Here is a 13,774-nt window from a genome sequence, read left to right on the forward strand (position 1 = left end):
AATAAAAATGTATTAGAATTAACGTTGTTTTGAATTTTATTTGAGAAAGTGTTTAGCAGGTGCAAAACAACACCAGCTGGTCAAACATGTAATTATAAATTTTTAATGATATAATTTAAAAATTAATTTATGGAAAACCTAATAGTATTTAAAAAATAAATAAAAAAAATAAGGTCAGATATTAAAAGCACTCCGAAACTTAGAAAGTGCATCCTGATAGACTTGAGAGGTATAAGGTTCCACTCCCCCAACCCCTTATTAAAAAAAAAAAAAATCAGACATTAAAGAAAAAAGAAAAACAACATCCATAGGTTTTATGAGATGAGCTGTGCTAATATAATTGATAAAAAAAATAAAATTAAAAAATATTTATTATTTGGGGTTGAGGACAAAATGAGCTGTTTCCATAACCAGGAAAAGCAACGGGAAGAGAGTCCCTAACTTTCGGCTCAAAACCGTCCACGTGGGCGGCGACACTCGCCAAATCCTGCAATGTTCATCAAACTCAAAATTTCAAGGCAAAATTATTATACACTAATTTACGTCAAAATTAATATATATACGAATTTTTATTTTAAAAATTGGATATATTTTTATTAAAATAATATATTCTTAGTTTGATAAAGTTTAAACTTATTTTTGAAAATTAAAAATAAGAGTTAATTTTAATAATTTAAGGATTATATATTATAAGTATTTTAAATATAATTTATAAAAAAATACATGAAAAGACAGGGTTAAAATATAAAATATTTAATTACAAAAATTATAAGAATATTTCAGATTTTTTCTATATAAGTTATTAAATAAATATTTAGATTTTTTAGAAGAATATTTAAATATTACTAAATGAAAAAAGGGATTTTGAAATCATTTCATTAACAGTCATATACTATATTATATTATTAATTAAATTAAAAAAAAAAGAAAGAAAGATAAATGGTCATTTTTGGAAAACAAAACTCACCCATCCCATCATATTCTCAAACACTCAAATCATTGTTTAAATTCTTTTTCAGGCTTGTAATTTGATGAAAAAATTTCCATTAAGGAAGCCAATCATTGTAAGTTTCATATATATGAAGAATTCTTTCAAAAGAAAAAAAAACTACGATTATTTTAAAAAAAAATAATTCACATACAAAAAATAAAATTCTCAAAATAAATCTCATTTTTTTCAAATAAAATGTTTTAACAATTTAAAAAATAAAGAATATTTCATCTATGATTTTATTTTTGTTGGGTAATGGTTATAAAGGGAAATTATATTAACACAAAATATTTGAAAGATTTTCCCCCCAAATTTATGGGTTTTTCCTTTCTGGGTTTTGCCAATGAATATCAATGTTTTTTTCCTAATATGTATATATTTAAAAATTTACTATTCAATAATTTTATCATATTTTAGAAATAAAACTATTTAATCTTTCAATTTTACTTAGGTCTCATATCATTCTGTCCATTTTGTTTATTAATTTTAAAATTAAATTATTATTTAATTCTTAAATTATATTTTTAAATTTTAAAATCACTTACAATTTCATTCTTCATATTTATATTTTTATCTTTTTTTGCTTTCTTTTAATATTTTTTCTATATCTCTTTTTTTTTAAGAGAAGAAAGATATAAAATTATGAATAATAAGAATTATATAGTATTTTAATTCTGAAATTAATTGAAAAATAAATGAAACGGTTTAAAATACATAATAAAAATAAAATAGAGAAATTGAATAATATAATTTTTAAAATATAAAAATTAAACCGTTATTATTATTTTCGTATCATAATTTTTATCTATTTTATCTCTTCACACATATTACTAATTATATTTATTTTAAAAATATTAAATTTTATTAAATATTAAAAAATATTTTAAAAAACTTTTTAAAAATAAAATAAAATAGAATAGAATTATAATAGTCAATGCATATATTACTATAATATAAAAAAAAGAATAATAATTTTATAATAACTAAAAAAATATAAATAAAAATGATGAGAGAAAAAGAGAAATAAAATTCAGGGATTAAACTTTAATTTTTCTATATTTTTTCTCTTCACCTTGTGATTGTCAATCGACATTATGTATTAAATAAAGATGAATTATTGCAGCTAAAATTAGGCATGGAATGCAAAGTCAAAGCCGAAGCTGATGATGCTTTTTATTTTGGTTGTTAAAGATGCTGTGAGCTGGGAAATAACATCAGAAGGCATGCTTTCTGGCTATTATTTTTTCAATTTACCCACTCTCACAAAAATATAAATGAACGTTGTCAAAAAAATATAAATGAACGTTGTCAAAAAAAATTCTTTAAATTTTAATTTTTTTTATCATACATACGGTATTTAAATTTTTATTCATAAAATATATATATATATATATGTATCTTTGAATTATATATATATATATATATATAAGTGTACAAAGAAGTTATTCTATATAAATATATATTTGATAATCATTAAATTTAATATTCGTATTTAAATAAATAAATAAATATATATATATATATATATTATTTATATATTATTAATTATGTATAAATATTTACTATTTTTGAAACTAATATAAATATTTAATTTAATTATTATAAAATTTGCTTTTGTAAACACCAAATTAACTTATATTTTCAAATCATGCATGGTAAAGCGTGGATAGGGTGAGTAGTATTCGGTTCAAATCGAAAAAATTGATCGAATCGAATTGATTTAAAAATTTGATTCGATTTTTTATATATTTCGGTTCGGTTTGGTTTTTAATTTCAAAAATTTTAGTGATTTCGGTTCGGTTCGATTTTGATCAGAAAAAAACTGAAAAAACCGAACCGAACCGATTAGTAATAATAATATGTTTTTTCAATAATATAAAGAAATTAAATCACATTAAAATTAAAATATTTTAATTAAATTTTAAAATACTAAAAATAAAGTGTAAAAAATAAAAAAATTATTAAAATTCGAAACTGATCAAATCGAATCAGATCGGTTCGGTTTTTGACCAAAATTGATTCGGTTCGATTTTTATAAACACTAAAATTTCGGTTTTTGATTTATTCGGTTCGGTTTGATTTTGAACCGAACCGACTGAATGCTCACCCCTACGCGTGGATCGAAATAATTGAAAAAGTTAGGTGGGTGGATTATTGCATCCATTAATTGTTGAGTTTCAATCGTTAACCTCGATGAAAATTGAAAAGTAATTACTAATTTTTTAGAATTACGGTCTGATTCAGTTAATCGGTTCAAATTAAATCAAGATGAGTCAATTTTTTTCTTAAAAGAAAAAAAATCTTTCATTTCAACTGTACCATGAAAAGGTGTCCAGATACATCAAAAGTTATTTTTTAATTAATTTAAATTGTGTTTTATTAAATAAAATATTTAATCATGATTACTTTTTATTTAACAATATTTTACCAACCAACTAATTATAATAATAGACTTAACATATTTTTCAAAAAATTTATAATATATAACTATTATTTATTTAGGCAATTAAATTTTTTATTGAATCTCAATTAAACTTTTAATTTTTGATTTGTTTAATTTAATAATGAAATTTTTTAGTAGGAAATCAGAGAGTTGAACCTAAAATTTTCAAACGAATAATATACATTGAGCCACTAGATTAAGTTATTATGTCCTACAATTAATCAATTTATTAATTGCCTGTTAATAGAATCTAATTTTATTATTAATTTAATTAATTAAGGCATCATTCTCGATTAATATTGTAATAATAATGATAATAAGTATCTTGTACAAAAAGTAAAGTCATTTTCATAAATATCACCAAAGTATTCTTACGTAATCAATGAGTTCTCTGCTGTTTAGGAATCTCACTGGCTGCAATGTGACAAAAAATCAACAAATACTTCTAAAAATCAATTCAAGCAAAATATTGAGTGCAACCTCCAAGCTTACCTACCAATGACTAATTAATATTTGTTAAATCTTGTGAATTGCAACTTAGGATATATATATAAATTTCTAAAATTAGAAATTTTTATGCATTAACCTGAAAACCAAGGGTAAAGTAGATAAGTAATATTTAATTTAAATTAAAATAATTGATTTAATTGAATTAATTAAAAAATTTTAATTTAACTTTATAATTTTTTATTTTGATTTAATTTTAAATTTTAAAACTTTTAGTTATTTAATACAGTATTGATTTTAATTAGAAAAAATTTAACCAAATCAAATCGAATTGATTTGTTAAAATACTATATCATTTTGATAATATGGAAAATTTGGATCCAGTAAAATGTTTTAATTAAAATTTAAAATATTAAAAATTAAATATAAAAAATAAAAAATCTATTAAAAATTTTAACCAATCAAATCAAATTGAATTGAATTAATTTAATTTCAATTAATTTCTTTTAATTTAATTTAATTTTTATAAAAATTTAAATTTTCATAAAAACTTAAATTTTAATTTTTAATTTATTCAGTCATCGAATACCCACCCTTAGCTAATGCCATTTATAAAGGACTAGACTTGGATTATGTTTGTGTATTAATTGTTGACTTTTCTAACTCGTTATTTGATATGATTTATTTTAAAATATAATTTAAAAGAATTTTAATTATAAATAGATTTTAATTTTTTTAAAATGAAATATTTTTAAATTAAAGAATTAAATTCTTTCTTTTTAAATAAAATAATTATTAAAAAATAAATGGATTAAATTAATTTTTTTATAAAATTTGTGATTTTAAACTGAGGATCAAAGAAAATTATAACCAAATTTCTTGTGCATGGTAAACATAGAAACTTCAAAAGTCATAGCTTCTGCAATTCAATCCCTTGAAAGGAATAGAGGAATTGATTAGCTATGAGCATATGTCATCTATGTTTGATGAAATTTGTGATTTTTAAAACACAGGTAATGTTTGGAAGAACTCATTTTGCAAAGTTTTCCAGTGAGTTTTTATATTTTGACTTTATGTTATTTAATAAATTTATAAAATTTTAATTAATTTAAGAATATAAAAATTTTATTTAATTTCTGTTTATTTTAAAAAATCATTTAAAAAAATATTTTAAACATTTTATGATATTTAGAATACAAAAAAATGTTAAAGAAAAATATTTTATTAGTAAAATAAAACTCATTTTTAAGAAAAATAATCTTTTATTTTGAAAAAAAATTATTTTTTACAATTTAAAAATTTTATTTATACCATTATATATAAATTTACTAATTTTTTATTTTTAAGTTAAAACTAAATAATAAAAAATAAGTTACTTTATTAAAAATATTTTTCATTTTATAATTTCTAAATACAAGGTATTTTTCATAAATAAAAGGAGGATTAGTGGAAAAAATATAAAAAGAAAATTATTAACAATGAAATAAAAATATTAACCCACTAGATTCCTTAGTGCACAAATTAATTATTTTACTGTGAATGATAATGTCATTTATTTTTACTTTCTCATTTTTCTCTCTTAATAATTATTAAATATTAACTTATTAATTCTAAATTTATTTGATAATCTTAATTTACATATCATTTAAAAATTGTAATTAAGTTAAATTTCTCTCAAATAATATATAATGTGAAAATTTTTAATGTAAAATAAAATTTAAAATTTCAGTATTATCTTACCTAAAAATTTAATTCCTATATTTTGAATGTAAAACTGTAACACTAAGGCATGTTAGCTTGGCTTTTGGGCTTTGCCAAACATCGCTTGTTAAAGCTCAACTATTGCTTTCTTTTAATTATTTACCATCTCCTTTCTAGTCTCAATTATTGAATTGAAAATTAAATATTAAAGTGAAATTTTTGCACAAAAAATTCATGAATATAAATATTTAATTTATTGAGTAGTTTTATCCTTAAAATTTTGCATAAATATTATAGTAACTATTTAATCTAATTAAAAGTGTTAATATGAGGATGAATTTGTAATTAATAGTTGCATGAGAAAAAAAAATTTTTAATGAATAGGAAAATAAAAGTAGAAAGATGGGTTATTGAAAGAATGAAAATCATTTAATTACAACCAGCAAAATGTCTTTAGACCAAACAAAAACTTGATACATAGAACCTTTGCATAACAAAAAAAAAAAAAAAAAGCCTATATATTCTTTACTTAAACAAGAGATTTCTTTGCTTCATGGCTTTCTTTGTCTTGCACTGCTATGAGTGGTGTGCTATCCTTCTCCTTCATCTGAAACAAGATTTTCCAAATTTTCATTTCACAGAAAGATTAAGTGGGTGATTTTAATATGTGATTTGAATTTTGAATATATTTTTTTATGAATTGAATTATGACTCGATTTGAAAAAATTGTGTATTGCAATTCAAATTGTAAAAAAAAAATGGAATATCTGACTTTTGTTCATAATATATGTGAGATCTTGAAAGACACGTTGGAGTAATGGGTCTATTTCAACTGTTATCTTTTCTATGTGAGGGAGAGGAGTATACCTGAGGTCCCAATGAAAGGTCAACAGACTGTTTCTTCTTGTTCTCTTGGGTGCAGAAATAAGAGTACAAGCCCATACCAAAGATGGCAACAAGAATTCCAATGATATTTCTGACAGTGAAAGGATCATGCAAAAGTGTATAGCCAAAAGCAAGAACAAGGCAAGTCTTGAGGTGGCCAAGAACTTGATATGTAACTGGTGATGTCTTCCCTATCACCATGAATGTGCTGAAGTTCACAGCCACTGATATAAGGCATGAGAGGATGATGAAAGCCTGCAATTCAATATTATGAAGATGAAATTATTCATGTGTGTATAAATTGAGCAAGAAAGTGTGGGAGAGAGGGAGAGAGATATACCAAGACTATTGAAGAGTATTTGTAAGCAAAAACATTCTTTTTGGTGAGGAATTGATCAACCAAAGGGCCTGAGACAAAAAGAACAGCAGCCTGAAATGGAGCAGACTGATAAAGCAGCTGAGTTGAAGACACATTGAGCCTCTTTTGAATTGTATTTGTCAGCTGAATTTAGCATTTGAGTTAAGAATTAATGAACTTCTCTTATTTTGATTTCATCCATAAAAGAGAAAAAGGATACAATTTGGCCAACACATGTTGTTACAATTGCTAGCATAGAGAGAATTGTCCCAACAAAATTGAGTTGGAGATCTGTCACTGAGGCAATGCCAACTCCAACAAGCAAAAGGAAGAGAGAAAATTTAATCTTCTGGCTGCAAGAATTTAACCAAAAAACAAAAAAGAATTATAACAAGATTTTAGAAATTTTTATTAACTTCAATTTGGACAACCTAAGAAATTTGTGCTAACCTAAATTGTTTTTTCAGGAAAAGTGTTTCCAGTAGAACAGTGAAGGGTATGATTGCAAGTTTGGTCATCTGTAAAAATATATATAAAAAGCATCCAAAGAAAATTAATTATATATACAACACAAATAAAAAAATTTCAAATGAGTTAAAAAGATAACTGTGACTATGATACTGCTATACAAACCCTAAAATGTAGTTGCGAGATCACATACCTGATAGAATCCAATGGAATTGAATCCCAGGCTGAGGTTGAGCAGTCCAATAGAAACACCATTGAGAATGCCAAAGAGTATCACAGTCTTCATGTCAATGGACTTGGACTCAAACATGTTGAAACGATGAGCACAGTGAAGTGAGAAGAAAGTTACCATGAGGTGCCAACTAGTGAGAGTTGTAGCTGAAGAGCCCAAAAAAAAAAAAAAAAAACATTTTTAAAATTTACCAAAATAAAAGGAAATCTTCAAAGAGTGCAAGTAGTTGGTGAAAAAAAAAGGGAATAATTTTAAATCAAGTAGTTAATTTAATTACCAAAAGGAAAGCCAAGATTGCTCATCAAAGCTTTGTTGCATATGACAATGGAAACAGATGACGCCACTGAAAGAAACAGTGCACCAATAACACCCAACTGGAAGCTTGACATTTCTCCCATCTTCCACCAAAATTATACCAGCAAATAACTAAACAAAGAAAGAAAGAAAAAAAAAGAATGTTAGAAAGAAACCATGCATTTTTAGCTAGTACAAAGATAAAGTAAAATTTATTTAAATTTGAAAGGTTGCTTGAAAGTTTAGCTTTATGAAATTGTAAACATATTTATCTTATTGAAATATAAGATTGATAAGCTAAGGGTGGATTATTGGATTATGCTTCATTTATTATTATTATTATTATTATTATTTTATTTCCTGGGTCCATCTGCTATTTGTGAATTAGACCGTGTTTGGGGTAGGCTTTTTTTGAGGAAGAAAAAAATTAGATGGTTGAATAGATAAAAATTAATGATAACCATTGTAAACATTTTTTATGCTGAGGTGTGTAGCAACATGTGAACTAACTCTCTTTGGTTTTTGGATTATATTGAATTTTTTTATTTCCATTTTTTTTGGCAAGAATCCATTATGTAAAAAAAAAAATTAAATAAATAAATTTTTCTAAGATCATATATATAATTTTATTATTGTTTAAAATGAAATATTCTTAAGTTATTTAAAAATTTTTTTATGAAATACTTATTTAAAGAGAGTGAGTGTGCATTTATAAAATGGAAATAAAAATAAAGAAAACACAAACCTATACCTTCAAAGCTTCAAAGGGAGAAAATTAAGGATTCTTGGAGTTGGAAGGAGCCCTGATGAAAACAAAACCAAAGTGGTTTGTTTTACTTCTTTTTATATGTTTCTCAAAAAATATGCATACTCAAAGCTAGAGAGAGCTTTAGAATATACCTTTAGAAATTAATGGGCTATGCAAGGTGAAGGTAGGGCTCCTACAACTCCATGCAAAAACTAGAAACTGGCGAGGCAAGGCGAGCTAGCTAGCGTTGGTGGGTATATTCAAAATGAAAGTTTGAGCTTAAGACACAAAGGGGAAGGAGAGAGATGAAGTGATCGTGGCTTGTGAGAGAATGAAACTTTAGAAGCCTTATATGTTAATGGAAGGAGTGGGGGGGGGGGGGGGGGGGGAGTTTGGTGCCTAACTCTGATACATTAGTTTTTTGTTTGATTTTATATATGTCATAGTACATATGTGTATTTCTCACTTCCAGAAGGAAGTTGGTTGAGGCAACATTACAGTCAAAGTGGGTAAATAGTTTTCTATCAAATTATGAAACCTTCCATCATTTTCTTATAAACAATTGTGGTGTTTATTCATCAGTAACTTATCAAAAACCTCATTAGATTTTGACTCAACGTTCACATAGTCAATATCTCTACATACATACGTATATACGACGTAACAAATAAAAGTTAAAAATTTTTTTATATATAGTTGGGTGTGTGTATATACATATTATCAATCAATATGTAAAGTGGGGTTATTAATTTTTTATAATTAATCACCTTTTGTCATAATTTTCACTTTTTCTAATAATATTTGCAATATTTATAAAGATAGAAAGTTTAACAGCATGATTTTTTTTTTAAAAAAAAAGTAAATGTTTTAGTCTAATAAATACTTCATAATGATTTTTGCTATTAAAATTTTTACCAGCTTACCTATATCTATTTAGCGCTGTAAAGAGATGTCAAATGAGGCTTAGCACACAAGACAGGAAGGTGAGATTTAAATTTCTTTAAGTGTGGAGAGTGAGGTATCTGACAATGCAAGCAAAAAGCTTTGCCATTCTCAAACTCAATTAGTGTTTGGTGATAAGAAAACTTCAAAATCACTCCAATGCCTCTCTTTGTGGAACATCACAATCACCAACAAGCCAAATATTCATCTTCCTTGATTTTGACCTTTAATATGTTGCACCAAAACCATAGTGCAAGGCAATTTATATAATTTAAGCAATAATCATAATATTCAGGTGAGTCTATATAATCAATGTATCTAGGGAATTCATCAACATTGTATAAGTTAATTTGTATTATAGAAAGAAAAAGTTAATTTTTCCGACTTTCTCCAGTAAATGCACTAACTCCAAAGTAGAGCATTGGATCTTAGCGGTGATAAACGGAGGATATTTTGACAGTATATATTTTGATGGTATATGTTAAGATTATGATAAGATATGTGTATACAGAATTTAAAAGAATTGTATAAATTTTTTTATATGATCCGATCAAATAGTAAAAAGTGTAATCTACAAATTATAAAGATCATAATAACACCTCTGACCCTTTTAAAGTACATAATGGACAAGCAAACTTTTTTAAGACTCGATATTAAATGCAAGTTCAACCGATTATAAGTAATTAGGGAGACTCACCTCAATATATATTGGTGAACCGAACACGACGACCTGATGAGATTAAAATAGAATGTTGAATTCTTATACATTGATCGTCTCCTTAATACATTGTCGGATCATAAACTTGCAAGATAATATTTTTATCCAGTTTGATGGGACATGATACAAAGAATATCAATGGTATATATACCATTAATTTATCTTAAAAAAGAGGTTCTTTTGGATTCTCCAACTCTCTCTCACACACAATCACACCTATTTTAAGATGCATTCTTTTTTTTTTTTCTTTTCAAAATTTCATCTCTCACTTCTGTTCTCTATTTTCATTTTTCTTTGCATCTTTTTATATTAAAGCATCTCTAAAAATTGTATAACTTAACGTCGGAGGATATCTACCATGACATCTCAATAAACTCATGATCATTTTCTCATATTTTATCGGTCCCTTTAGATCGAGTATGAAGTGATCCATATGAAATTTCAAAATATTCACTTCTCATCTCATCAAATCAATCATAGATCATTAACTTATTCATTGAATCAAATCACAATACATGTGTCCACATTTAGTAAATATACTCTATCTCAGTTCATTATTATTATTATTATTATTATTATTATTTCACCTTTAATAAGGTATTCCACATTTGAGGAAAATATACCTCACTAGTTTCCAATAAAGAGATTCTCTTGTTTTCTAGCATTTCTTTTTTATTTGGGAGTACACCTCCTTTTGTGCTACCATTCATCCGCTTTTCTCTACCCCATTCAAATAGAAGGAAGCTTTCACTTCCTTCTACCTAGAGAATGGATTTCCCTCCTCCACCTGTTTTCTTTTCTTTTGTATTTCATAATAAATTTGGTGGAAGATATTGAGTTTTTTTTTTTTTGGAAATTTACTGTTCTTTTGTTATTTATTCTATTTTCTTTGATATTTTAATCTGCATGCAAGTGGTGAAGGGCTTCAATGTTTGATCTTATTCTTTTGTATTTCATAATAAATTTGGTGGAAGATATTGAGTTTTTTTTTTTGAAATTTACTGTTCTTTTGTTATTTATTCTATTTTCTTTGATATTTTAATCTGCATGCAAGTGGTGAAGGGCTTCAATGTTTGATCTTATTCTCTAGGAGCCACCTGAATGCAATGGAAAGATTTAGTTGGTTTTCTTACGTTAATTTGGTGCAGAATAGGGCTCTCGATGCTCCCTCTCTACCGATTGCTGCCAGTAGTTGGAATATCGAATTCTGCATTATTGGGGAATATAATTCTTGGAGATGTTTTCGGTATTTCTTTTTTAGACCACTTAGTTTGTTAAAGATCAACAGTCAAAGAACCCTGCTCACCACCCATAACTCCATTGGCTCAAACCCTCTAACCCGTATGAGGTGCTTTTTCACTTTTTTTTTTGGCTCTCCCCAGATGATTGATGCTGATGTTGAGAAACACTTTAGGCTTGATATCTGGTAACATCGGAATTGTTGCAAGAAAGAGATGCCGGGTTGCCTGGTCATGGATTACATCCTGTTGGGTCCCCTGGAATGCTAAGGTTTCTTAGAAAGAATTATAATTTTACAGAGTTAGGCTTGCTAGTTTCGAGTTTTTAGATTTTATTTCTTTGAGTTAAATGGATTAAGGTACGCTTATTTTCTAAGGTTTTGGTATAGATGTAATCTTTTATTCAATAAATAACCATCATTTTTTGTAAAAATAAAAAATTCTACATCTATTTCTAAAAGTTCATAATTATAGCCTCCCAACAATATACTTTATAGCACAAATGCGTAGATCTCGATTTTTTTATGCGGATCTCATCATATATTTATGTCTTAAATTTATAATATACATAATTTTAATAAAAATTGACTGGAATTTAATATCTATTTTGTTTGAAAATTTTATTAATCTTACTTATCTTTATAATTTAATACATGGAATTTAAAGAGTTGTAGTCTTATTTAAATGGAATAGTGCATTTAAAATCATTATTGTTGGTGTCTTTTTATTCTTTGGGACTACAAATATGATGTATTAAAAATATGTATATTTGCTAATGGAGAAACGTTAGCGACGGTTACTTAAAAGAGGTAACTGTTATTAGCATTTCTCTTGCTAATCAACTTTAGTACGGTCACTTAAAAGAGGTGACTATTATTTGTTAAGTGACTGTTATCCGTACACAAAAACATTGAAGGTGATACTGGCGTGGAAACAGAGTTCGCCCCTTCCATCTTGGCTCTTTCCAAGATTTCCCGAACATAACTTTGTTGAGAAAGAAACAATCTTGTAGAGGATCTATTAACTTTCACATCCAGAAAATAGTGTAAGTCCTCCAAATCTTTAATAGAAAACCTTGTGCTAAGTTTATCAATAAACTATTCCACTTCTTTAGAATCTTTTCCATGACAATAAAATCATCGACATAAACCACAACATAAATAAGAGTACTACCGATTGTGAGTGAACAAAACCAACAGATACAAGTAAAGTTCTCAGCTCATACCAGACATGTTGTGCCTGCTTAAGACTACAGGGTGACTTGTCCAAACGACAAACATAATTAGGAATTCTGTCATCAATAAAACTAGAAGATTGTTCCATAAACACTGATTCAGTTAGTTTCCTATGCAGAAACGCATAATTCACATCAACCTGTCTCATTTTCCATTCATGAGTCACAACAATAGACAAAATACTTCGAATTGTAGAGTGTTTAGCCACAGGAAAGAAAAGTTTGATCAAAATCCAAACCTGGTCTTTGAGTAAAACCCTGATCTACCAATCGCGCTTTGTACCTAATTGGATTTCTAGCAGAGTCATTTTTCACATGAAATAAACATTTGCAGCTTACCACATTAGAAGCAACAGATGGCTGAACAAGAGTCCATGTCTGTTGTTTCATTAGCGCGGAATACTCCTCTTCCGTAGCATTACGCCATCTAGGATCCTTCAGCGCTTGTGTAACTGTCTTTGGTACCCAAGGCTTAAGTGACATGGTAACAACAGTAGAAAGACAAAGGCAGGCAATTTATTGGATTATAAATGTTGTTTTTGCTTCAGGTAACCATGGAGTGTGTTGGTCGAACAGATTCAGCCACAATTTCAAATTCAGGGTCAAGGTTAGGCTCAGGTTCAGAACAAATTATGGAACTAGGAGCAGAAAAAGAGTTCATACCTGAAGTTGCAGGGGATAATGCCGTTGATATATGTGAAGAAGATTGCATTGAAGACAGCCTTGCCGTTGGAGAGGAAACTTCAGATGGTGTGGAGCGTCCAACCTGCAGATTAGACAATTTCGGTAAAAGAAAATGAGTTGGTGTCCAGGTATCAACGGTCGAATCTGTAGGACATTCAGAAGTAGTATCCAAAGACGAAAAAGGAAAACTTGTCTCTAGGAAATCAACATGTCGTGGAAGATATATTTTAGAGGTTTTTGGGTCATAACACTTATAGGCACTCTGATTTGATGAATACCCAACAAAGACACACGACACAGACCTTTGTTGCAATTTGTTTGTATTATAAGGACGAATACAAGGGTAACACAAACACCCAAAAATACGAAGCTTTGCATAATTAGGTGCACG

The 13,774-nt window shown here is 26.9% G+C and overlaps 1 protein-coding gene across 2 annotated transcripts; it reads right to left on the reverse strand.

Annotated features, from left to right (window-relative positions):
* Window positions 1–5,959: 5,959 nt before the first annotated feature.
* On the reverse strand, window positions 5,960–8,921 carry LOC110626748 (UDP-xylose transporter 1). Of its 2 annotated transcripts, XM_021772817.2 has the most exons (9): window positions 8,720–8,921; window positions 8,571–8,622; window positions 7,803–7,951; window positions 7,487–7,671; window positions 7,276–7,343; window positions 7,046–7,178; window positions 6,808–6,969; window positions 6,450–6,722; window positions 5,960–6,189 (listed from the first exon to the last, which is right to left on the reverse strand). In XM_021772817.2, exons 3-9 carry the CDS (start codon window positions 7,921–7,923, stop codon window positions 6,112–6,114), a joined length of 1,020 nt encoding a protein of 339 aa, XP_021628509.1. In that variant the 5' UTR covers window positions 7,924–7,951; window positions 8,571–8,622; window positions 8,720–8,921; the 3' UTR covers window positions 5,960–6,111. The 2 variants fall into 2 exon arrangements, with proteins under 2 accessions (XP_021628509.1, XP_043817739.1); XM_043961804.1 differs by lacking the exon at window positions 8,720–8,921 and having other exon boundaries at window positions 8,571–8,713.
* Window positions 8,922–13,774: the final 4,853 nt, after the last annotated feature.

This window comes from Manihot esculenta, chromosome 11 (genome assembly GCF_001659605.2).
Source record: "Manihot esculenta cultivar AM560-2 chromosome 11, M.esculenta_v8, whole genome shotgun sequence".
NCBI lineage: Eukaryota > Viridiplantae > Streptophyta > Magnoliopsida > Malpighiales > Euphorbiaceae > Manihot > Manihot esculenta.